The 26,034-nt window shown below is 42.6% G+C and overlaps 1 protein-coding gene across 1 annotated transcript; it reads right to left on the reverse strand.

Moving 5' to 3' along the window:
• Positions 1–1,382: 1,382 nt before the first annotated feature.
• Wdr82 (WD repeat domain 82) lies at positions 1,383–21,607 on the reverse strand. The gene is made up of 9 exons (XM_051205641.1): positions 21,129–21,607; positions 15,763–15,860; positions 11,568–11,634; positions 7,863–7,962; positions 7,296–7,412; positions 6,788–6,943; positions 6,291–6,360; positions 5,175–5,317; positions 1,383–3,922 (listed from the first exon to the last, which is right to left on the reverse strand). The coding sequence occupies exons 1-9, from the start codon at positions 21,287–21,289 to the stop codon at positions 3,893–3,895; spliced, it is 942 nt and encodes a 313-aa protein (XP_051061598.1). The 5' UTR covers positions 21,290–21,607; the 3' UTR covers positions 1,383–3,892.
• Positions 21,608–26,034: the final 4,427 nt, after the last annotated feature.

Consider the following 26,034-nt stretch of genomic DNA (forward strand, 5'->3'; position numbering starts at 1 on the left):
GCACTTAGGGCAATGGTTGGCAGATCTCTTGAATTTCAGGCCAGCTTGGTCTATAGTTACTTCTAGGACATCCAGGGCTATACAGAGAAACCCTGTCTCGAAAGAGAAAAATCAAACCAAAACCTCTGTTGCCATCTAGAACTTACTGAGGTCCAGAAGTAGGTGTTGAAATACAGTTTATTACATGAACTTTATTTGATTCACTCCTAACACAACCATGGGGGCATTAGGCAACACAGAGCTCTCTAGACCGCAGAGGGCTTGTGCCACTAACTCACCTGGGATGCTCAGATCCCATTTCCTCATCTTAGATCTCATTTCCTGCATATTATCCAGGGAAGACAGGACAGAACACATTGGTATTTTACACTTCCCATGTTAACACATGGACAGATCCCCAGCTGGCCCACTAAGCCCCAGACAGGTGCTAGAGTGTCACTGTTTGAGACTGCTGAATCTGGCTTCCTCTTTCTTCAGCACATTCCTCCACAGCCTCTCAGCACAGTGCAGGCAACATCCTGTGCCTGCCTCTTGCCCTCACCAACTGCTGAGCCAGCTCAGCTCGCCCCACACCCTACTGCCTGTCCCTCTTGTTCACACACTATGAAGGAGTGGGCACACCAAGTCTCTATTGTATGCTGGAGTAGAAGCTGCAGCAGGCTTCTATTAATTTGTGATTTTTGTGCGCACATGCCATGACATGTGGGAATCTAAGGACAAATTCCAGAAAGTGGGTCTTCTCCTTTCACCATGGCATCTAGGGACTGAACTCAGGTTATCACGCTTGCAAGGCAAGCACTTTCAGCTACTGATCCATTTTGTTGGACACTCCCATCAGGCTTTGAGGGGTCTCTTAGACCAGGAAAGCCTGGTCAACTAACCCAAGCCATTTTTTTCCCCAAGTGGCAGGCCAGGTTTTTTTTTTTAACCTATTCTGGCTCAGTGAGAGAAGCAGAAAGCATGTACTGGAGTTGTAACAATTCCCAATGCATTAGCCAATTAGGTGGCTCAGCAGGCAGCTAGCTGATCTGTCAGAGGCGATGCTCATCTTCCACCAACCAGGGCCCTAGGATGCCAATCTGATCGAAGTTTGATGTGAACAGTGCAAGGCAGTAAGGTCTCTGAAGACCAGTGCTGAGTCAGGCTCGTTCACCTTCTGCATTCGCTCATTACTTGCCCTGTGGTAGTTTAATTGGAGTCTGGGGTTAGGAGATGGGCCCAGGAGGTTCCTGTTACCCACAGCCCAACAGCTCATACAAGATTGCAGGCACCTAAGCCAGAACACTGGCACAATGCATCCCTTCCGATGTGGAAGCAGGCAAATAATGTCACAGAAACCAAATGGAAGAGACCGTAAGCCATAAAATTCTGTTTAAGACTGGTAACATGGCAAAAAAAAGTTTATATGTTAAGTACAAAAGGGACATAAAATTGTATGTACAGTAGGATAACAACTATGTAAACACACCAAAGTCTATGCACAGAGATATCTAAAGGAACATTCAACATCAAGATTAACAGTGGTACCATTTGGGTGGCAAACTGGTTCTTAGAAATCCCCAAATTTTCCTTCATAAGCACTAATTGTCAGTTACAACGGGGAGTAATTTATTAAAAAGTACCCCAGTGGCTGGTGGTTGAACAGTGCAGTGTCAGCTGTCACAAAAAGAGCAGTGGCTCTGGCTGGTTTTTCAGAGGACGGTGAATACATCCCAGGGACACATCCCCATATTGCCAACTCTGCTTTCTCCCTCTCACATAAGTTTCAGCTGCATCTCTTCCTACCAATTCAGAACACAGTTCTGCCGCCACAGGGCCCAGCAGAGGCTGTGAGGCAGTACATCTTCCAAAAGCATGGTGCTTGGGCTTTGGACACTCAGGAACGCAGACAATTTTCCTGCAGCCAGGCAAGCCACTTTACTTTCAGGTTATGTGGCCTTACCAATCCATAGTTAAGACATTTGCTCTCAACAGTTCCTCCAAACATGGACTCTTATTCCGAAGGTAGGCAGTAATCTCTCTAATCACCTGGTTCCTATAGTCTGTCCACTTGGGGAAAGCAGGACTGCTCAGCAACACTTAGAGACTTCAGTGAAAGTGGCCACCTTTACAGTTGGAATAGCAAGCCAAAAGTTGCTTTAAAAAAAAATAAATAGCATTAGTTGATTTGAAGCCCATACCTGCTCCAGAACAGAAGCAGCGATGGGGTGACGGACACCCTAGCAGCTGGGTACTCATGGGCAAATCACAGCCTGTTGGGTCTTCATTTCTGGATCTGCAGGGGTATTGCTTGCTTAAATGTTTGACTACCATTTGTTCTACTCTGAGGTGGCCATACTGGGAAGAAAAGGTCAGCTGCAGGTCTTCTCAGCCTGGTCCTAGCCTTCTCTCAGGAGAAAGCAGAAGGGGCAACAATGCCGACATAAATGGCTGAGAAGTTCTGACAAACTAAAAATACTGTGGTTCTAGCACCCTGTCCCCAAATGCCACAAGCCAGGCACAGAAGCCATGCAAAAAGTGACTGTCACACATACACAGATGCAGACAGAGCATAATCAGGCAAAAAAGATTCTAATACTGTAGAGAGGGCCCCAAAGTGTGGCTTGATTGAAGAGCACAAGGGAGTCATCTCAAGGCTCTTACTTAGCTGCCATGAAAACAGCAAACACTAGAAGCTCTGCTTCATGTTGTCTCCCTAAGGTTAACAGAGAAGACTAACACTTGTGGCAAACACTACCCACAAATAGTCTTTCTCAGCGGCAGGGTTCCCTCTCCTGCTGAACTCTTGATAACTAGATGAGAGAGATAGTAGGCATATACATATACTTATGTGCATGTTGCACAAATGTATTTAAGTGGACACACACACTGTGCTCAAATACAAACAGATCAAGGGTCATATATAAAAAGGCTAAATATAACATATAACACAGGCCTAGAGCCAGCTCTTGGGAAAGAGCTGGGGAAGAGGGGCATCATCTGCTGACTATGTACACAATTTGTGGTGGGCAGGGAAGGAAGGCATCAGTGTAAACAACTCAGACTCATTCCACAATACTGGCCCACAGGAAAACGTGATGTGACTCAGGTACAAAAATAAACTACTACCTTGCTTTTGTACAAGCCAAGCTCGGTAGGAGCCCCACAAAAAGACTGTGGGACGGTCTTGATGGGGAAATTGCACCAGGCTGCTAAACCTTTCAGCTCTCAGAATTTACCTGCTACTCCCTTTCAGACTCTTGGGCCTTTTGCTAGCCAACATCCAAGCCTGAGACCTGCCCCACCCACCTACACAGGAATACTGTAAAGCCTCCTGACAAGCAAGGTCCTTCTGTATTTGTCTCATTCTTTGACCCCAAGGTATATGAAGACTTATTTCTGTAAATGTTTGGCACCTAAGAAACATGATGGTTGTGGAATAATGCCACAATTACACAGGGAGACCCAGTAATAAGACATGCAGGGTGAGGGCAAGGGGTGCTGAGCTGCCCTAGCATCTCAAAACCAGAACTGTGGCTTCCCATGCATTTCTGGGGTGGGAGAAGGATGTGCAGAAACTGGTGACTTCACTGGCTCTTCAGCAGCAAATATATTCAAAATTGAAGAGGCTCAAGGGCCCCACTGTAACCTAATCCTAAACAGTCACCCTCTGAAGAGCTTGGTGCAGTGAGAGCTGGAAAGGCCGAGTGCCAACTGAATCTGCAGCACCAAGAGTCCTTTGGAAGGCGCTCAACAAAGTAATTCTTTAGCGAGAAGATGGGCAGCACATCCCTGGGAGGCCATGTAGACAGACAGATGTTCTCCAGTCCAGTCAGTCCCACTGTCATCTCAGTCACCCCTGACTTTTCCTGGTGGCCGCCCTCGCTGTACAAATAGCCAAGCAGTGTCAGGGTCAGTCATCAATGGTGGGCAGCCAGAAGGCCTGGAAGTAGAACACAAATAAAATTTCTTTTTTGTTTTTTGTGAGACAGGGTTTCTCTGTATTGTTTTCGAGCCTGCCTTGGCACTCACTCTGTACAGCAGGCTGGCCTTGAACTCAGAGAGATCCGCCTGCCTCAGCCCCCCAAGTGCTAGGATTAAAGGCATGTGCCACCAACACCTGGCTCACAAATTTCTTAAAAGCCAGGCTTCTCACTATGTAAAGTAGTTCTTCCCCCACCTCATAGCATCAAGATGGCCAACCCCAATGGTGAAGGAATTATGGTCTGGTAGCCCTTATTCCTGATCTAACCACTGTCTCCATGAAGCCAGAGACACTTACTCCCTATCATGCACCACAGTGGTACAGGGTTTTAAGGAAAAAGCAGTAATATACAGGAAACCTGGCCTCACAGCTAATCTCAAGGTGGCCTCAATCATACCCTTTCCTTCCAGAATAGAAAGGAGGTTTGGATGAGATGGTTTTGCTACCTTTGAGGGCTGGGTAGCTTTTTTGTTTTTTTGTGATCTCACACTTACTATATAAGTGGTGAACACTTTTAATCCCAGCTCTTGGGAGGCAGAGGCAGGTGGATCTCTGAGTTCAAGGCCACCCCAGTTGACAAGAGTTCTAGGGCAGCTAGGTCTATAGAGACCCTGCCTCAAATAAATAAAATGAAATATATTAGGAATTAACAAAAACAAAGTTAAGTGTATAAATGGATAGCTAAGAACCACTAGAAGAATTTTTGGGGAATTCAATGGGAAAGAATGGAAGCCGGGTGGCTCACACTTCTCATCTCAGCATTCAGGAGACTAAGGCAGGCAGACTAATCTAGATACATGGTCAGCCTGGGCTAGAGTGAAAGAGACCTCATTTCCAAAAGCCAGACCAAAACAAAACAAAATTCAAAACTCCTGAAAAAATACACTTATAAAAAGGTTGGTCAGAATATTTTAAGGGATAAATTAATGGTAAAAGAACCCAAATAGCTTGTTCCTAAAACCCAGGGCCAGAGCAAAACTGCTCTGCAAATCTCTTTGCAGAGCACAGACGATCCTGTCTTACTGGAAGAGGAATAAAAGTGAAAAGACTAGCCTAGTCAGTTATCTCATGATGTACATGTAACAGGAAAGCCACCACTTCTGAAACATGAACTTGTACTATGTGGATGGAGCACAGCTTGCTGTCTGAGGCACCCACCACCCCAAATCAAGAGGATCCTAATGGGAAATCTTTCTCACTGTTCACATACCATATTGGAACAGGCGCTGGCAAAGGTCATGAACTTGGGGTTGAACTGCAAACAGGTAATTGGACCCGTGTGTTTACCATCCAATACAGCTACTTTTATACCACTCTCTCCATTCCAGACATGGATCTTGCCATCTTCTGAACCTAAACAGAATAATGAGACAATAACACTTCAGGTAAATACAGGTAAGCAAAGATGGACTGAGATCTAGAAAAGTTTCAGGACATATCCCTCAGCAGAAACTGAAAAGACAATGGAGGAACGACACTAGGAATTGATCTTGACCTAATTATTTGTTCCCTTCTCTTTAGGGACTTAGTTTTGTTACAGAGCTCATATTAGTCTTGAATTCTCCATGTAGCCCAAGCCAGGCTCAAACTCCTAAATTTCTGTCTCTTCCAGTAACAGCACCCAAGTACTGGCAATTTATGAGAAGATGTGCAAGAGTGCTTCCCTATTCTTAAGTTATTTCCTCCCATACGTTTACATTTCCCATCTAGAAAGGAGGCTAAATACCAGTAACCTGCTAACATCTGGTCACCGAGACTACTGAAAGTTACAGCAAATTATCAATACAACACACTAATGCTTTTAAAAGAGCTCAATTCTAAAGTTCACAAAGAGAAAACCAACACATTGTCAGTTCCAATAAAGAACCCATGCCAGTGTGATTGCACACTCCTGCAATCCCAGCAGTTGGAAGATGGAGAATCAAAATCCAAGGCAATCCCTGACTACACTGCAAGTTCAAGGTCAGAAGGGTTATACATAAACAAGACCACCACGGCAAAAAAAAAAAAAAAAAAAAAAAAAAGAACAAACAAACAAAGCCATTGAGATGGCTCAGAAGGTAAAGGTGGCCTGCCAGGAAGTCTGATATAATGAGTCTGTGGAAAGTGATCTATGGAACTCAAATGGTGGAACAAGAAAACTGACTCTGACCTCCACACACGGCACTGCGTGTATGCTTCTGTACACAGTAAAGGAAACTCAAGTCTGAAGGTGCTATACAAAAGTCTCAAGACATCTAATGAACAGCATTTTAGTAACTTTGCTTGATAACATAAACAAATGCACAGTACTAGAGAAATAACAAGGAAAACGAAAGCAGCTCACCAATCATAATAAATTGTGAATCTGGAGTAAATGAAGCCTCGAGTGTAACAGCTTTGCTGTTAGCATAACCCTGAAACAAAACAGAATGGTTCTCATTATAGGGCCAATAATGAGATCAACCCCTTAGAAACATCAACCCAACACACAAGCCCTTCCCACCAGAGAGCTTTGAATGTGCAGTGACACTAAGAGACCAAATGTAGCTGCTACCTCATGTAAAGCAATTTCAACCCTAACTCCACATTTAGTGGGGAGGGACAAAAAAAAAAAAAAAAAAAAAAAACAAAAACCATGTTTATTGTTATGAATAATTATACTTGAAAAGCAAGCTTGGGAAACTTTGTTCAGAGACGAATGACTCCAACACAGAAGAGCTAACGTTCATTAGCCCATGATGAGTCAAGGATAACCACTGATCTCCATAATGCAGCTAACAGCATTCCCAGCCCAGAACTTATGAGTAAGGAAACAGCCATACTTGAAAGCTGTCAGCTCACCCCAAATGTGTGCATCACCACACCCTTGAATGCATCAATAAGACGAATGAAGCTGCCGTTGGTGGAAATGAGTATGAGTTTGCCATCATTGCTGAACTTAAGTCCTGTCCACTCACAAGTCCGATCATACTGCATCTTAAAGGTTGCAAATGGTCCCTGAAAATCACAGAAATATCAGTCCCCAGGCTCCATGAGCATCAATACTTCCTCCATTAGAACTTCTTCTCCATCCATTTAGACTCTTTGTAAGTGGCAAGCACAGGGTGAAGCACTGCTCTGTCACCCTCTTACCCACCACTTGCCTCCTTCACCACAGAAAGGCTGTCATTTTAGACAGGGTCTCACTATGTAGACCAGCTTGGCCTCATAGAGATCCACCTGCATCTGCTTCAGAGTATAGCATTGGAATTAAAGACTACCATGCCTGGCCTAGAAAGGGTTCTCAAATATCCAACTTGCCATTAAAATCTCTGCAACCTTAACATAGCTCAAGGATTCAAAGATTTACCTTATCAAAAGAACGAAGGTCATAAAGTTTGACCATTTCTGAGTTGACACCTGCAGCAAAAATTAACCCTTCTGGATCAAAGGAACAAACTGGTTTGCCCTGTAGATGCATGAGGCCCTAAGAGAAAAGATGACAAGGAGTTAATGAATGAAGAAGCCCACCACTCAATCACTGACTTTTTCCAGGGAAAACTAAGGAAGGAATAGGATCTGTATCTGGCCTACCTAAAAAACATTAAAAGTTAACAAACAAAACTGACTAAAATGTAAAATGTAAAATGTCACTGTATGATGCATTTCCAATCAGCCTTAACTGTACAATATTATAGAGTTCAAAGAAAAACAAACCCCTTGAGGCTCAAAGTTCTAGGCAGTTTTTTCAAGCACTAAGCCACATTATAATGCAATCTGCTCAGTAGTAGCCAACTGATAAAAGACTTTGTTGCCACATAAGAAGACTCTGGGATCCCAAAATGGAACCACTGTTGTCTCCCTTAACCGAGAGGGAGAGCTGATAATGCTTTCCATAGAAAATGCTCAAAAAATGTTAACTGTGAGGTACCATTACCTGGCAGTTAGGAGACCGGAGATCCCAGAGTCGAATGGTCTTATCAAGAGACCCAGAAATGAAAGTGTCATCCACAGGTGACATGGACAAGGCCACCACCCTGCAATGTATCAAGATAAAAAGGAGTTGAAGCAAAATATGAGCAAAAATTGGATGTGAACCCTAAACCACTCTGCTTGCCTACAAATACCTGTTTTTCCAAGACTACCATCTTAGAAAGCAAACACAAACTTATCTGAAGCAATCAGAAGCAGCTAATAAAAAACAAACAAACAAACAAACAACAAACAAAACTCAACCTAAAGCCCCCCTCTATGTATATGTATGTAAGTTTACATGTGTATATATACACTTACATATATCAAAATGCATGGTCTCAGGCTGGAGCTCTACACAGTTCAGTGGTAGTGTTAAAAACACAATACGTGATACTACTGAAAAATCAAAAGCACAGCGAGACATAGTTCATACCACGAATGGCCGTCATAAAAGGGCTGCTCAGTACTGGTGAAGAGGAGCATGGTGGAGAATTAGAACCCTGCATACACAACTGATGAAATGTGCAGTACAGATGCTCCACAAAAGCCCTTTCCAGGCCAGGTATGGTGGCACTTGGGAGGTAGAAAGAGGTAGGTAGAACCCAGAGCTCAATACCAGTCTGGTTTATATAGTGAATTCCAAGCTAGTTCCAAGCCTGATCATTAAAAAAAACAAACAAACAAACAAACAAAAAACCAACCAACCAACCCACCCACCCCACCCACTCATACTTTTTCTGGAAAGACAGGTAATTCAGAAATTCCACTCCTAGGTATATATACTTTAGTAAATGAAAATGTCTACAGTAGCATTATGAATGGGAATAACCCAAATGCTCAATAATTAACAAACAAAATGGTGGACGAGGCATATAACATGACAACATCACTGGAGAATAAAAAGAAACCAAGTACTAATTCTATGACAACAAGGACAGACTTTATACAAATGTCCACTATATGCAAATCTAGGGACAGTACTTAGATGAACGGCTACTAATGGGTACAGAGTTCCTCTTAGGGAGAGGAAAGTATTCTGTAATTATAGTAGCAATGATACAATACATACAATCACTAAATGGTTTCTTATTTTGAGATAGGGTTTCATGTAGCCCAGATTGCCATAGTAATATAAGAGAGCAGAATTCATATGCTAGACATGCAATTTTGTCACTGTCTAGCTCAAAAGTTCACAGAAGGTCTAGGTTGATACAAAAGGCTCTGTGCTGATAAGCATGGGGAACATATGAAGAACCAAAAGTTTGGCTCAAGGGAAACTTACCTGCCAGTTCATAGGGCTCAAAGATCTAGAGCAAAAGTGAATGCCATCCTTTGGCATTATACAGTAACTAACACTTCCTGTCTTCAGCAGCACAGAAATACCCTGCCTGTTTTAAAGTGCAACTTCTTTATCAAAAAAATTTTTGGGGAGAGGGAAGGAGTTTGAGACAAAGCATTATTATGTATCCCAGGATGACCTTTAATTTACTATGTATCCAAAGTTGCCCTCCAATTTGTAACAATCCTCCTGCTTCAGCCTCCACAGCACTAGAATTATAAGTACATACCACCATGTTCAGCTAGAAGCACATTTTTTTTCCTTTTTGAGATAGGGTCTCTCTATATAGTCCTGGTTGTCTTAGAGCTTGCTATGTACAGCACCAGGCTGTCCTGGAACTCACAGAGATCCTTTGCCTCTGCCTTCTGAGTGCTGGGATTAAAGGTGCATGACCCTACTACACCTGACAGAGAAGTACCACTTCTAACAGGGAGCCAGCTGCCAGCCATCTCTCCTGTCATCCTTCAGGTATAACATGGCCCTCTTGAAATCAGAGCAGCTGTGACTGCTATTGTGGAACCCTCAGAAGACCCTAAGTCCTTCCATGGACACAATAGGAGTTAACAATTACCTGGGAGAGGAGGGAGATGGGTATAGCTTTCATTTTAAGTTGCCCATGCTCCTGTCAGCAACCAGAATTAAACTTACTGATTCACAAAGTTAACACTTGGGCGGAATCATTTCTTTGCCCTATTGTTAGTACCTGTTCTGATATCTTTTTTTACCTCTCAGCAAAAGTGACATAATAGTAGTCAGGGCATTATACTACCACTCTATGTCATCTATATTAATATAAATGCCTTTAGTGCCAGCATTTGGGAGGCACAGACATATCTCTGAGTTTGAGGCCAACCTGGTCTAGACAATGAGCTCTAAGACAGCCAAGGCCATAGGCCATAGGGAGGCTTCCTCTCATCCCCCCAAAAAGAAAAGTGTAGGAGTGTTGTGGAATAATCTCTTTGTACACTGGAAGAAGTGTCACTCGGATTGGATTAATAAAAAGCTTAAATGGCCAATAGCTAGGCAGGATTTTTGGGGCAGAGAGAATGCTGGGAAGAAGGGAAGAGTCACCAGACAGACAGAGCAGAAGCAGCATGGGCAGTATAAAGGCAATAAAGCAATGAGACAAAAAGTATATTGATAAAAATGAGTTGATTTAAGTTGTAACAGCTAGTTAGCAACAAACCTAAGCCATTGGCCAAGCTTTTATAAGAAGTCTGTGTGGTTATTTGGGAGCTGGCAGGCAGAACAAAAATAAAAGTCCATCCACAAATGGTGCCATGGAGAAATGGCTCAGTGGTTAAGAACATTGGCTGCACTTTCTAGAGGTCCTGGGTTCAATCAATTCCCAGCACTCATATGGCAGTGAATAACCACCTTAAACTATAGTCCCATGGGATATGATGCCCTCTTCTGGTATGCAGACATATATGTAGACACAACTCCCATATACATAAAATAAATAAATCTTAAAAAACAAAACAAAAAACCCCTTCTACATCATATGGAACATTTCCCATGCAGAGGCTAATTCAAATGTTAGCCTCTGTGGTGTAAGGCCTCATAAATTCGAAGTTACTTTTGTTAAGAGCTGAGATTTGGCTTTGCTAAATACCAAGTCTAATTTTAAGGCACAGGTTATCACCTAATAACTTCAATCTATGTTTCTCTCTCTCTGTCTCCCCCCCCCCCCACGGATTCTTGTTACGGCACGCATGCTCACTGAGCTACATCTAACCCCTCTTAATTATATTTACTTATTTTTGGTATGAAGACTTACATCTAGAGCCACCCACATGCTAAGCATGTGCTTAGCCACTGAATTATACTCCAAGCTCTTTACTTGTCCCCCTCTGGGGGTCTGGAGAGATGGCTCAGCGGGTACAAGCACTGACTGCTCTTCCAAAGGACCTGGATTCAATTCTCAGCACTCAGATGGAGCTCACAACTGTCTGTAACTTCGGTTCCAGGGGACATGACACCTCATACATACATTCAAACAAAACACCAATGTACAGGAAATAAAATAATTAAAAAAAAAAAAAAAAAAAAAAAAAAACCTGTGTAGACCAGGTAGTCCTCAAACTCAGAGATCACTCTGCCTCTTGATGAGTGATGGGATTAAAGGTGTGTGCCACAATTGCCTGGCTCCTTAAATTAACAAAGATTATGTAGTTATCTGAAACCCCATCTTCTGCATCCATAACCTTGGTAAACTAAGAGCTGACTGAGATCAGTTAACAAGATGAAGAGGATGGATTTATTAACCAATCCTCTCCCTTCTCTCAGGGAAAAAGAAAGCATAACTCTGTAATACTTGAGTCTTACCTTTTGCTGTGTCCAGGAAAATATCTGATATATTTGTTGTCATGCAATGACAAGTAACGGATAGTATCTGTAAGAAAATAAACAAGGGATGACATTTTACTATTCAAATGAAATCTGTTGGATTTTCATTTTTCAAAAGATAAACCCCAAGAACCTACTGTTTACTATCACCTAAGCAAATTACAAACACGAAAAGTCAACAACTTGAGTACACATATAGATTCATACAACTCAAAAGCCAAGTTTTCAGTTGGCAGCATTTATACCAACATTTAACATCACTGTTTGGGGCCCAGAAGTACAATTCAATGGTGGTGTGCTTGCCTAGTGTATAGGAATCTCAGAGTTCAATCTGCAGTATTGGGGTGATGGAGGACTCAGACTAAAAACTATATTAAAAAAAAAAAAAAAAAAAATCACTGTTTGTTACCAATCTTTGGATTCTTCATAATTTAAAATTCAACTTGTCCTAAGTATTTCCAGCAAGGAAAAAAAAAAAAAAATCACTAACTATAGACACAAATTTTATTGTCTGCAAAGTGACAAATCTTACACTGAGTATTAGGACCACAAAATAAAGGGCTATATAGTGAGTTTGAGAATAGTCAGGGCTATTATAAAACCTGATCTGTCAAAGAAAAATTAAGAGAGGAAAGTCAAAGAAGTCTATCTATAAAAGTAAATAGTAGGGTCTAGGCTTCCATTCCCAGAACCCACATGGTGGATCCCAACTGTCTGTAATTCCAATTCTAGATGATCTGACATCTTATTCTAATCTCCCTGGGCATCAGACACATACACTATACCTAGAAATACATGAAAGTAAACCATTAAAAAGAAAAAAAGAAAAAAAAAAGAAAAAAAAAAAAAAAAAAAAAAAGGATAAAAAGATTATGTTGACAGTGGAATGAAGTGAGGTTGAGTATGCAGCTCAATGTATAGTACTTGCGTAGTATGGCGAGGCCCTTACTAGAACTAGAAAGAAATTACTATGCTCCTAAAACAATGAAGAGGAAAACTGGACAAGGCGACCTGTAATCCCCCTCCCCCAAAATAGAGAATAGCATGGTGTACATTTAGTGAAGCCCTGTCTCAATAACCAAAATGAAACATCAATGGAAACAAAAACAAAAAAACAAAAGGAAGAGAAACAATTGTTGTTCAGAAAAACCATGGCACCAAAAACACAGGAGGGACAACACATTATTAAGGCAAATACAAGATAATCAGTCCAAACTGGGCACATACTTGAGGTTGGGGGGGGGGGTGTAGGGTGGAAAGAGGCATAGGCTGGTGAATCTGAGTTCCAGGCCAGACTAGTCTACAAAGTGAGTTCCAGGACAGCCAGTGCTTTTACAAAGAGAAACCCTGTCTCAAAAAAATGAAACAAAGGGATTGGGGATTTAGCTCAGTGGTAGAGGTCCTGGGGGGGGGGGAACCAAAACAAAGACAAACAAAAAGAATAAAAAGAAAGTATCAAGGGGCTTAATTTTGGGGGTGGGGTCAGGCTATTACTCTATAGTCAATGCTAACTTGGAAACTATTATATAGCCCAGGCTAGCTTCAAAGTTAGCAGCAATTCTCCAGCCTCAGTCTTCCAAATGCTGGGGTTATTGGTGTGGGCAACACAGTTAGTTGGCTTGCAGGATTGCTTTATAATGAAAGGGCATTTATCCAAAGAAGGAGGAAAAGGAACCCTTTCTATACAATCTATAACAGAATTCTACATGGTTTATTTGAACAACTCCAAGCCTCTCATTGCTGGTTATTCTAGTGTTAGCAACTACTCACCTGCCCTAAAGAGAAATCCCTTCCCCATTACCTGGACTCCCAGAGATGAGCAGGGCTTCGCCATCTTCTCCACCCCACTTGGTAGCTGGTGCACTGTTCCTGGCAAGGCAGTGGCCTGTACAGTTATCTCCTGTACCGGGTGGTATCATAGACCCTCAAACTGTACAAACTACTACCTCAGCCTGGAATCAGGCAAAAGAGAATGGAGCACTGGAAGAACTCTGCAGGACGCACTGGAAGCAAGAAAGGCAACATCCCCACAGCAGAGGCTGGCAGCAAAGCTGCAAGCGCCACACCCCTGCCTCATCTTGTACCATGTATCTGGAGAATCACTGAATCACTCAGAAAAGCAGCCCAACAAAAGAAATACACCAATCATTTAGATATTGTATATATACCCCCAGGTTCCTAGTATTTATTCTTATCCAAGAGCATCAATGGCATTGCCTACTTAGAAAACTACTTCTGAAACAGGAACAAAAAAATAGAAATTAGGTATGTATTAAAATCAAGTTAAGGTAGAAAGAAGTTTCAATAAAGAGAGACTTCTGCCCATTTACTTTGAACAGATTAAAATAGCAATTTAAGTAATCCTTGCTGAATGGTGGGGCAGGATGGTGCTTGCCGTTAGTCCCAGCACTGAGGAGGATTCCTTTAAGGCCAACCTGGTCTATATACAGAGTACCAGGCTAGCCAGGGCTACATAGTGAGAGCCTGTCTCAAAATAGGGATGGAGGCCGAAGAAATTACTCTGTGATCAACAGCACGTACTACACTTGCAGAGGACTTGAGCTTAGTACCCCAGTACCCATGTTAGACAGTTTATAATAACCTGTAATTCCTGTAACTGAAGGATCTGGCACCTTCTGGACTCTGTGGGCCCCTGCATTCACACATGCATATAATACCTCCACACACATACACACATGATCAAAAAATAATTCTTAAGAAGAGAGAAAAATCTAGATGCCAGAGAGATGATGGCTCAGTGATTGATGGTGCTCGATGTTCTTCCAGAAGACCTGAATGTGATTCCTAGCACATGGCTCACAAATGCCTGCAACTCCAGCTCCAGGAGACCTGATGTCCTCTTCTGGCTCAAGGGCATCGGCACATACCCACACAGAGATACACACATACATATAAATAAAAATAAATCTAACTGCGCCTGCCATAGTGGCACACACCTATAATCTCAATACTCAAGATTATGAAGCAGGAATATCATGTGATCAAGGGCAACCGTAATTACAGTGATACTACCTCTGTAAGAAATCTCTTACTGCAAAAAGCAAATCAGAAAACCAGTACCACTAAGGCTAAAATAATATAAAATAACAAGTGTGTGACAGTCCAATCACTAAGACAGTTTGTCAATTTAGGAACTTATTCCAGGGGAAATCAGTCAAAAGTAGAAACTATTTACCAAAAGAAAGTGTCAATTTCTTAAAGAAAGAAAATCTTTGAAACAGAATGTATTCCTGGAATCAAAAACCACAAAGATCATTGCACTGTTCTTGGTGACACAGACTACAGAAGAGCTAAGCTCCTTTAGTATTCCCTAAACTAGCACAGCTGAGTCATTTGTAAGCATTTTTATTTGTTGTTGTTAAAACAGGGTATAGCTACAAATGCTAAACCATTCAGATAGGACTCAAACCCTGAGTACTGGGATGATTCTAGCCCCCCTCCCCCCCCAACACACACACAGAGTTTCTCTGCATAACAGTCCTCGATGTCCTGGAACTCTTTTAATACACCAGGCTAGCCTCAAACTCATAGTGATCTGCCTCCTGAGTGATAAGATTTAAGGTGTGTGCCACCACCGACTGGCTGTTTCTAGCATTCTTAATCTGTACTTAGTTTCCTTTTCAGTCTGCTTTTAATGTACTTACAAACTCTGCTTTATTTTCCCTCAGTCAGAAATGTAAAGGTTATCTTTATACCAATCACCTGTCTTTTTAGTTTCTGAAGATAAGGTTTCATTCACTATGTAGCCCAGGCTAACCTGGTACTTCCATTCCTCCAACCACCACGTGCTGGGAATAGAGGTAAAGTGCCACACCTGATTTGACCCACGTACATATTGCTGTGTCAAGGATTTCTTACTTTCGTTTTTTTTTTCTAAGTATTCTTTCAAGTTCAAGGACTGCAAATCATAAACATAATTAGTTACTTCCTTTTCCTACTCCTCATTGTAAAGTAGACATTTTTTCATATTCTGTTCCAAGTCCTTCCAAAGTACTAGTGGCTTGCTTCCAGCATTCTTTCATTTTTAATGATGCACTGCTACCATTATAGGAAAATATTTAAACCAACTATAATAAAAGCACAAATCCTCCCAAAAATTCTGTTAGGTATTTCAAAGGAACCATGACCACGACCTCCTAAAAGGCTTGCTTACCGTCTATTTTGTTAGAGCTGTAAACGACCGTATTTGCTGCATGAGTGTATCTGATGAGGTCCACACCATATTTCTTACTGTACAGGGTTCTCTTTGGTCTGATGAGCAAACAGGGAAAAACAAAAGCCATCAGAATACAACACCACAAACACTAGAGCTTTCCACATAAATAGCAACACTTGAGTGATATGCCAAGGGCAAGAATTATTAATAGACTCAACTGGTATCATCTTTAAGTGTAGACACTCTTAACCACCGAGCCACCTCTTTAGCCTCCACAACCCATCTCTTGGAAATAAAAATCAACTGTAACAGCTTCTCAGGAATAGTCTTTCACTTATGAACACAAGGCCCAGACTAGAAAGTAGATATCGAGTATTAATTTAATCTTTTACCACATGATATTCAAAAGAAAAGGAGGGGGTAGAGGGCTGAGGCAGGACCTCACATGACTCCCAAGTCACTAGGTAGCTGAGGATGGTCTTGAACTCATGATCCTTCTGCCTGGGCTTCTTCTCCAGTGCTAAAATTACAAGAGTGGGCCATCACACCTGGCTTCAAATGTAAACTCTTTAAGAAGACTATTTAAGAAAAAGCTACAAGAAATACCACAAACCATGACTTATAACAGAGAGATACGAGAGTACCTGAAAGCCAGTAACTTTTCCTAAGCCATTCATTTATTTAGAAAGCACTTTCTCTTTGTGGTTTTTTGAAACAGGGTTTCTCTGTGTTCAGGACAGCCGTGGACTGTCCTGAACACTCTTTGTAGACCAGGCTGGCCTCGAACTCAAGAGATCGCCTGCCTCTGCCTGCCTGGTACTGGGACTAATAAAAGTGTGCGCCATCACTGCATGGCAGAAAGCACTTTATAAAGGCAATGATTTATCAAAATTGAAACTAGATGTAATACTGCTATGTTCCTAATATAACTTGCTCTTGAAGATGTGTAACTTTCCTATCTAGAGGTACAAAGTATAGGCTGAGCCTTTCAGAAAACAGGGGAACCTAACTCTCCCCAGCAAAATTAGTCAATGGTTCCTTTTTCTTTTACTTTAATGTAAAAGTATGTGTCCTGAACACCAAAGTTCCAAACTATGTGTTAACATCCCTTAAATGCAAACCTTGATGACCAAACAAAAGGGAAGTTAGGGGGCTGGAGAAATGGCTTAGTGGTTAAGAGCACTGCGTGCTCTTCTAGAGGTCCTAAGTTCAGTTCCAAGCAACTACAGATCTCTGGGGGGATCCAATGCTATCTTCTGGCATAAATGCATACATGCAGTTAGATCACTCATACATAAAATAAAATTTAAAAAATTTCAGAATAACTATAACCAAAACTTTTGTCACATGCTGCTTAAATTAGAAAATTTTTAAAACCCAAATACCTCTAGAAAACAAAATGAATGCAAGAATTCTCCACATGAACCAGGTCATATAAGTATGAAAACCTTTAACATGTTTTATATTTATGTCTAGAAGAATTTTAAACCAGACATGGTGGTTCACATCTGTATTTCCAGCCAGAATTTGAATGGCTGCAGCAGGAGGATCACTACAAAGTCAAAGCCAGTTTCAACAACAAATTGAGACCTGTCTCAAAAACAAAAAAGGAAAAAGAAATCAAACACCCAGAGTCTGAATTTATGCAAAAGAATGTTACCTTTTCAATGTAAAATTATCAAATGCTCCAGGCTGCCTACAAGTCAATCATGTGCATTATCAATTGTTAGTCAGTGAGGGTGAGGCCTTCTTCATGAAACCTATTCCAAACAAGAGTTCTTGAAATTTTACTATACTTTCTCTAGTTTGCCTTGAGTAAAATAAAACACTACCAGATACAATCTACTGTCTTGAGGTCTGCTCAGTAGTTAGTGTTTGATAACTAATGATTGAGGAAGAACATGTGCCTACACTAAAGGTTGATGACTCTGCGTCCATCAATGGTAAAAGTAAATCCTAGTATTTCAGCACATCTAATACAGAAAACAGGGCTAGGGATATGGCTCAGTCACAGAGAACGTGACAGCGTGCATGGGGCCCTGGATTCTATCTTCAACACTGCAAGTAAACAAACCAACGAAAAACCCAAAACAAACAAACAAACAAACAAACAGCAGTAAAGCTTGTGGCATAAAAAGGCTTGGTTCTACCAAGATATGGGCCTGTATGTCTTAAATGTAAAAAACACTGAGATTTGTTCCCAATAAAAAAATCTATTTCTTTATTTCAGTTCTACTTCGAAAGATCGAGCCTTGTGTTTTACCATTGTAAGTGTTTTTAAACATGCACGTTTTTTTTTCAGGTATTTTGGCAAGCTCCTTTAAAACTATAATTCTGGAGGCAAAGCATGGACAGAGAAATTAACAGTAAAGCCAATTGGTGTGGGGGATTGGGTGGTGCACATCTATAATCAAGCACTTGGAAGGAAGAGGGAGAAGGATCAGGAGTTTAAGGTCAGCCTTGGATACCTAGAATTGGAGGGTAGCCCAGGTTACATGAAACCATTGTCTTAAGAAGGCAAACAATGTATATATGTATATATGCATATGCATGCACATATTTTTAAAGAGGAAAAAATTGAAAGATTAGAATGTTTTTGGGTTCTTTGTATTGCCAACCATAGGCAGTATTCCCCTATATTTTTTCAGTATTCCCCTATATTTTTTCAAGTTGAAATACAACTCAAGGGATGAACTGCATTATGATGTTTAAGTGGACAAAAACAAACAAACAAAATCCTCAAAACCTCTTTTTGGGCTAATGAGATGGTTTAGAGGCTAAAGGCAATTGCCATCAAGCTCAATAACTTGAGTTCAATCCCCAGGACTCACATGAGGGAAGGAAAGCACCAAATCCTGCAAGTTGTCCTCTGGCTTATGCATGTATAGCAAGCTCACACAGAATAAAAATGTACAAAAAGAAATAATGTATGAAAAAACTATTTTTGATAAAAAAGAAAAATGTAAAAAGGAAGATATTTTCTTAAACCAAACATTGTTGGCTCACACTTGTAATCCTAGCACATGGGAGGGTAAGGGAGGAGAATTGATGTTTGAAGCCAGCCAGCACTATGGTTCATACTGAGTTCCGATTATTTGATTTTAGATTTACTGATTTTATTTCATGTATATGAGTGTGTTGCCTAAATCTATATATGTGCACCCTCTGCATGTCTAATGCCCATGGAGGCCAGAAGAGCATCAGCTTCTCTGAACTGGAGTTAAATGTAGTTTTGAGCCTGAATCAGTTCTGGCACTGAACTGTAAGATTAGCATATACTCTTAACCCTGGGGCATCTCTTCAGTTCCAGGAAACCTTTTTTTCAAACAAATTTCCTTTTAAAACAACTTTAAAAATTATTTTTATGTGTATAGGTGTTTGTCTGTAAGTATGTCTGTGTATCAATTGTGTTTCTGACATCAGGCAAGTCAGAAGTAGGGGTTACACAGATGATTGTGAGCCTCCATGCTGGTGCTGGGAACTGACCCCAGATCCTCTGTAAGAGCAGCAAGTATATATACTCTTATCTCTCCAGCTCCTATATTTTCTTTTTTTGAGACAAGGTCTTACTTTGAAGTTCAAGCTGCATTCCAATATTCCCACCACCAGTCTCCCACCCCAATGCAAGACTGACAGGCACTGCTGAGCAAGAATGCTATTTTTCTTCAAGAAAGTTCTTTGGAACATTCTAACTTTCTATTAAGTCTGTAATCATGTAGAAAGGTTTTATGCATGAATTACAGCCTTAGCATTTTATTCCTTTGAATAAGGGATACACATTTCCACTTCAGCTTTTGGGGGCAAGATTCTCATACATGTACTGCACTGAACATTTCAAGCAAATCAACTTCAAATTACTTCTAGTTCCCAATTTTAAATCCTACCAGTTCTTCCAAACAACATCAAATGGTCAGAGCAGGAGAAAAACCAATACACTAAAATGAACATCAATTCAAACAACTATGTGTTATTCTATCTTCCTCAGGATTACCACTGTAGGGAACTCTTCCACACACAGCAGGCAGGTCCAGAGATAGTTACATAATACTTTATTATATATAGCCCCAGTGAGGAAAGCAGTCAAGAAAAACATATGCAGTTCAGCCTACAACACAGCCTTACTTTAAAAAAATGCAGAGGGGCAAGTTCCAAAAGAAAACTGTCTGTTACTTTAAAAAATGAAACAAAATGGAGTAAGAAAAAAAAAAAAAAAAGCTAAGGCTTCAAAATCATAGGTAACTTTAACAAAATGTCAAAAACAGTAGCTATTAAACTAAACCAAACATCTCCCACTTAGGAAAGGCGGCTGAAGTTGACAAGGGAAATCAAATTTAGCCTACACTAGTTTCTGCTACAAAGGACTTGGACTTACAGGGGTGAAGCCAGGCAGGCAACGTTTCCCCCCACTAAGGCTATGAACAAGGTATCTGCTCAGCAAAGATACACAACTTTAGCAGTTCTCCAACTAACACGTAACTCCCATAAACAGATTCAGAATTTTGTTAATTCCAAGCAAACTATACACTGGCGGGTTTTTTTGACCGTTCTGAGTCTCGCCTATGAAGTTCAGAACTAGGAATCCGCCTGCCTCTGTCGCCCCAATGCTGAGATTGCCGGCTGGGCCTCCACACTCTGGTAAACTTTTTTTTTTTTTTTTGTAATGCAAAAGGAAACACTAAATTGTTCCAGAATGCTTTCTTTGTTTTAAAGGGCGGTCACATTCTGACCAGAATGGGGCGACCAAGTTCGCCTGAGTCTGGCAAAGAAAAGTTTCCGGGAGGCTTTAACAAGTTAACTGCAAGCGTGGGTATCCGCACAGGGGAAGGGCGGCAGGCTCACATAGGCACAATCGATAAATCCTGACAGCTAAAAACTGCATTTCACGGGGCTCGATGGCAGAAAGGCTGCGCGGGAAGCTGAGGGGCAGGGGACGGGCGCGGTGCCAGGGCTGAATCCAGGTCACCGCGGTGAGGGCAGAGAGCTGACGCCGCTGATGGGCAGAACAGCTCCTAGGGATCTGCACCGCGCTCAGAACCGACCCGCGCCTCCTGACAGTCAGGAGCGGAAAGGGCTATTCGTCTGGCCGCCGGGTGCAGGGACATGGCGTTTAAAGGTCAAGGTCAAGGTGGGGTTTGGAAAGCGACCGAGAAGCGCGCTCGGAAGAGACCAAAGACACAAGAAATAACAACGCTAGCATTACTACGACCTCCACGACCCCACAGACGGAGAAAGGAGAGAGCTCCTGCACCACTGCAGGATGGAGGCGGGGTGCACCGCAGGCTGGGGGGCCTCAGCCGGGGACCAGCGGCAGAAGGAAGGAGGGAGGCACTTGGAACCCGGCCCGCCGCCACCGCCACACTCACTTGCCCTCCTGGCAGTCATAGAGCACGATGGAGTCGTCGTCGCTGCTGGAGATGACCGTCTCCCCATTGGGGCTGAAGTCAAAGCAGTTGATTTTGTCCGAGTTCTCGCGGAACACCTTGGCGACGCGGAAGCTCCTCAGCACGCTGTCGGTCAGCTTCATGGCGGCGGCGGCGGCTGAAGGCAGCCGCGGCGGCGCAGGGCCGGGGCGGGGCCGAGAGGCGAGCGAGCGGGCGGGCTGCTCAGGGCCAACCCCAGCGGTGCGGGCGCCGCGCTGGCGGCTCCCGGGAGGGCGTCTGACAGTCGGGCCGCCGCGCCGTCCTCTTCGGGCAAGGCTCTCTCGTCGTCGGGGTGATGGGACCTCACTGACCGTTCTTCCCCAGAGTCACTTCAGGGCCAACCGGCGATGCGCCGGCTCATTGTGTCCGCCATCTTGAGAGGAGAAGCAAAATCGGAGGGCGAGGAGCCTCGGCCGCGGCGAACGCCGGGAAAGGGGGCGGGGCGGGAAAGGAAGCGCGAGCCGAGGGGGCGGGGAGATGACGTCAGCGGGGCGGACTCACGTTTCCGTGGCTCGGGATCGCAGATCGCCGGCGTGAGTCGGGCGGCCTGCGGGCGTGCAGTCTCTAAAGCCTTCCCGAGGGCGGGAAAGTTGAGTGCGCCTCGGCACTAGTGCCTTTAAGTATTCCCCAGGGAGACTCAGGTATCTCTGAGGCCGCAGGTACTGCCGGAGATCACTCCTCATGGCCCGTTCGTGGGTGTGACCCAGGTGGAACCCATCGCTGAGGGGTATGACCACCCCGCCACCAACTCAGGAGGCCTCCATTTGTTAATTTAATGAAGGACTACAAGTAAAATCTTAAGTGGGTGACTTTTTCGATTGGGCATATACTATGATCACTGTTCAGAATGTCAGAGCTTTCTTTAAAGACTTTTTGAAAGTGTCAAAGCGCATGAAGACAGCTAACTTGAACTGTGGGAGGAAGGGAAACCTTAGGCAGCACTGTTGAGACATTTCACTCAATGGCAGCTAATAGGAAGGTGTGACCAGAGTCCCATATAACCTGGACAGTGGCTAACAAAACAAACGAAATGGAAACACTAGGAAAATTGGAGTCTTCTTGGAAACAACTAGGGGTTGAATCCCATGTCCTTCTGTAAAAAACTGGGTTATCTACATAGAGAAATTGTTGGCTGAGGGAAAAGACTGTGTAAGTCTGGACTGCAGTTGCCACTTGACAAAGTAGAGCTCCTGGCTACAAATTGTTCTGGGGTTTGAGGAGGGGGAAAAACCGGTTTGAGTGCAACCTGAATGGACGGCAACTTTCCAAATTGCAAATCTGTTCAAGAAAAACCTTCCACAGACTGTTGCACTCAATGCCCAGTGATTGTTTCTGAGTCTTAAAAAGGACGATGCAGTCTGCCATGCAAGCTTGCGATGGTGTGAACTGATGTTTAAAGATCCTGCTGGATGGACTAGAACTTTGGAATTGTGGGGAGATAAAATGTAGCCAAGAGCCAAATGATCATGCGCCAGGAGCAATAGTGGCATACGCCTTAGAAGTTGCCAGCCTTTTTAAAGAATAGCCCATTGTATTAGAAGATTGCTACCTTCAGTCCCAACCTACCTTCTCCCCCTCCCCAACTTCCTGATAAATAGAAATTAGGACTTACAGGAATGCAGTTAGGTTACTTAGTAACCTGTCTGTATGCAGTTAGGGTATTTGGCAACTCCTGCTAAAAACCTGCTTATCTCTACCTGCATTTCCCCTTAGCTGATATCCTGTTCACCTTCAGTGACCTGTGACTAAGAACATCTTGCTGTCCGGTTACCAAGCAACGACCTCCCCCTTCTGAATCCCTGCCTTACCTAGCATCCCTCCCTAACCACTATATAACATGCTTGAGAAACATAAAATTTTGCAGCTTGATCAGGAAGCGTATCTTGCTGTCAGTTTTCTTGTGTCTCTTGTCCTTTGTGTCCGGGTCCTTTGAGGTTCAGGCCCTCATTGCTGCCCTGCTGGCCAGGGCAATCATGAACTATTTTAGGCCTCTTTAAAAGCGTGTGTGGGGTCTGGTGGTGGTGGCACACTCCTTTAGTCCCAGTAGTCAGGAGGCAAAGGTATGGGGTTCTCTGTGAGTTCGAGGCTATCCTGGTCTATAACTCCAATTTCAGGACAGACTCTGAAGGTACACAGAGAAACCCTGTCTCCAAAATAAATAAATAAATAAATAAGAAGGTGTGTCTGTATGTATGTGTGTGTGTAAGTGCTTTTATTTGCTGAGCCATCTAAGCCAGCCTTGCTTTAGTAGCCACATATTTTAACTTTTTAAAAAAGTATTTATTTTATGTATATGAGTGCTCTGTCTGCATGTACAACTTTTTGTGAGAAGAGGGTATCAGATCCTACTATAGAACATTGTGAGCCACCATGTGGTTGCTGGGAATTGAACCCAGGACCTCTAGAAGAACAGCTAGCACTCTTAGCTGCTGAGCCATCTATCCAGCCCACTTTTAACATTCTCCTAATTAACTTCCTGAGAGGCATCATTCAGTTTAACTTCATCAGCCCTACAGCTAAAATGGCTGTACGGTCACATCTGAAATCTATAACTTCCCCACTTCGCAGCTTTGCTGTATGGCCCATTTACTTGATATTCCCACAAATAAAATTGGTCAACATATCAATTTTTCATTTGGGGGGGGGTACTGTTCCTTAACTAAAATTTTGTGTGATCTCTTTCAGGTAGAACCAATCATTACGGGTAAATTGATTCATCCTTGTTCCTGGGCAAACTGTTCTTTTATATTAGTACTTAGGAAGCAAATACACCCAGGAGACAGCATTTTGGTGAGAGGAGTCTGTATTAACATACAAAAATGACTACAGAAACAGCCATAATCTACTGAATATTCTCAACGAAAAGAAGCCCTTGAAGGTTAGCCTTATTGTATCCTGTACCTTTTCCAGATTTCACTGTTAAAACCAAAGCTTCCTCCCAACACTTAGCGTCCTGCACTACTTTTAAAATGCAAAAATAGTTTTGGTTTTTTAAGTGTTGTGAAACACATCTTGGTTTCACTTCTTAGTTTGGCTCCCTGCTCTGCTATGGTGGGCTTTCGCTCCATCCATCACCAATGCCTTAAAGGACAGACTTTGAAAGTGACCCAAAGTGGCTAGTGAGCAATGGGCAGAGGGAAAGCTGCAGTCAGGGATGAACTGTGTCGATTTAAAAAGAGCTCCAGGCTAGGTGTGGTGGCTCAACACCTTTAATAGTCATACTAGTCTACATTAGCGAGTTTGAGGCCAGCCAAAGCTATATAGTAAGAGACTTTGTAGGGTTGTTTTGTTTTTAAGATGCAACAAACAAAAAAACATCAGAGCTGGGTATGATAATATACTCATGAATCCCAGCACTCAGGAAATTGAGACAGGAGGATCATTTTGAGTTGAGGACAATCTATGTGACATAGTAAGATAATCTATGTGACATAGTAAGTAAGACATACTTAAAAACAAGCAAACAAACAGAAAAAGGGCTAAGCATATGGCAGTTGTCCAATCTCAGCCTCCAGAGTGCTGGGATTATAGGCATGTGCCACCTTTCCAGCCTTTTTCTTACAAATTCTAATGGAGACGCATTTCTGAGCTAAAGTGTCCAGCAGGGCTTCTTTGACTCTTGAAATAACTAGAGTCAGGGGACTTCTTTGGGTCATTTAAAAGAGGCTATGTGGGAAAGAGTGATTACTCTAGAAGAAAGGTAGCGTGTTGGGACACAGTTGAATACAGTGGTAGTTTTGTATAGTAATTATGTTGGTGATTTTCTATAGTATGCTTCAGATATCATGCACAGTTCATGTATAACTGCTGCATACATCATGAGTTACTTGATTTGCTAAGTGAATGCTTCATTTCATTCCCTTAAGGGGAGCAATTGAGGAAATAAATGTTCCATGGTAGCATGAGTAGAGATAACCTTTTAGATCAATCTGAAATTTATAGATTTATAATCTCTTCTATTGTAGCACCTGCTGGGGTGGGGTGGGGGGAGTGTTCCAGTCAACAGCTTCAGGCTTGCTCAAGGTGCTTCCGGGGTCCATTCAGGGCCCTACATTCTATGGCAGCCTCACTAACGGTTTCATTTAACTGTGTACGTGAGACCGGTGAGATGACTTGGGGTGGAAATGTTTGCTTCCAAGACAGACATGACACAGGGTTGCTCATGGAGCCCAAGGCGCCTGTATGGTAGGAGGGGAGAACAGACATCCTCAAATTGTCCTTTGCCTTCTAAGCTTGAGTTGTGGCACATACACACACAAAGTGAATAAGTAAATGTAAAACAAAAACTTCCTTCTTTCTTTTTTGGTTTTTCAAGACAGGATTTCTCTGTGTAGCTCTGGCTGCTGGTAGAGCAGGCTGGCCTCAAACTCAGAGATGTCCCTGCCTGTCTCCCAAGTGCTGGGATTAAAGGTTTGTACCACCACTGCCTGGTTTATTTTTATTTATTGTTGTGGCTTGAACCCAGGGCCTGATGAATGCTAAGCAAGCTTCCCCAGTTTCTTTTAGGATTATTTTAGAGAGGAAGACTGGGTTTCTGAGTTTCTGGGTTTTTCAAGGTCATTAAGACAGCGAACACCCAAGACTGGATTCACACAGTGCTCTGCAACTCAAACTTTGGCCTTGTTCCCAAGGCAAAGGGCAAATAACCAATTATATTTAACAAAGTCTGTTGTCAGCAAACAATGCTGTCTTGTTCTGGGACAAAGATATGACTGACCTGGAGCAGGAGGAACTACCTAACCCTTGAAGCTCTATCACAAAACCCACAAAATTATCTCCAAAGTCTTAAAAAAACTTTCTGATAATCTAATCTACATTATATCCCATGGGTTCCAAATTTGCAGATGAA

This window comes from Phodopus roborovskii, unplaced genomic scaffold (genome assembly GCF_943737965.1).
Source record: "Phodopus roborovskii unplaced genomic scaffold, PHOROB, whole genome shotgun sequence".
Taxonomy (NCBI): Eukaryota; Metazoa; Chordata; class Mammalia; order Rodentia; family Cricetidae; genus Phodopus; species Phodopus roborovskii.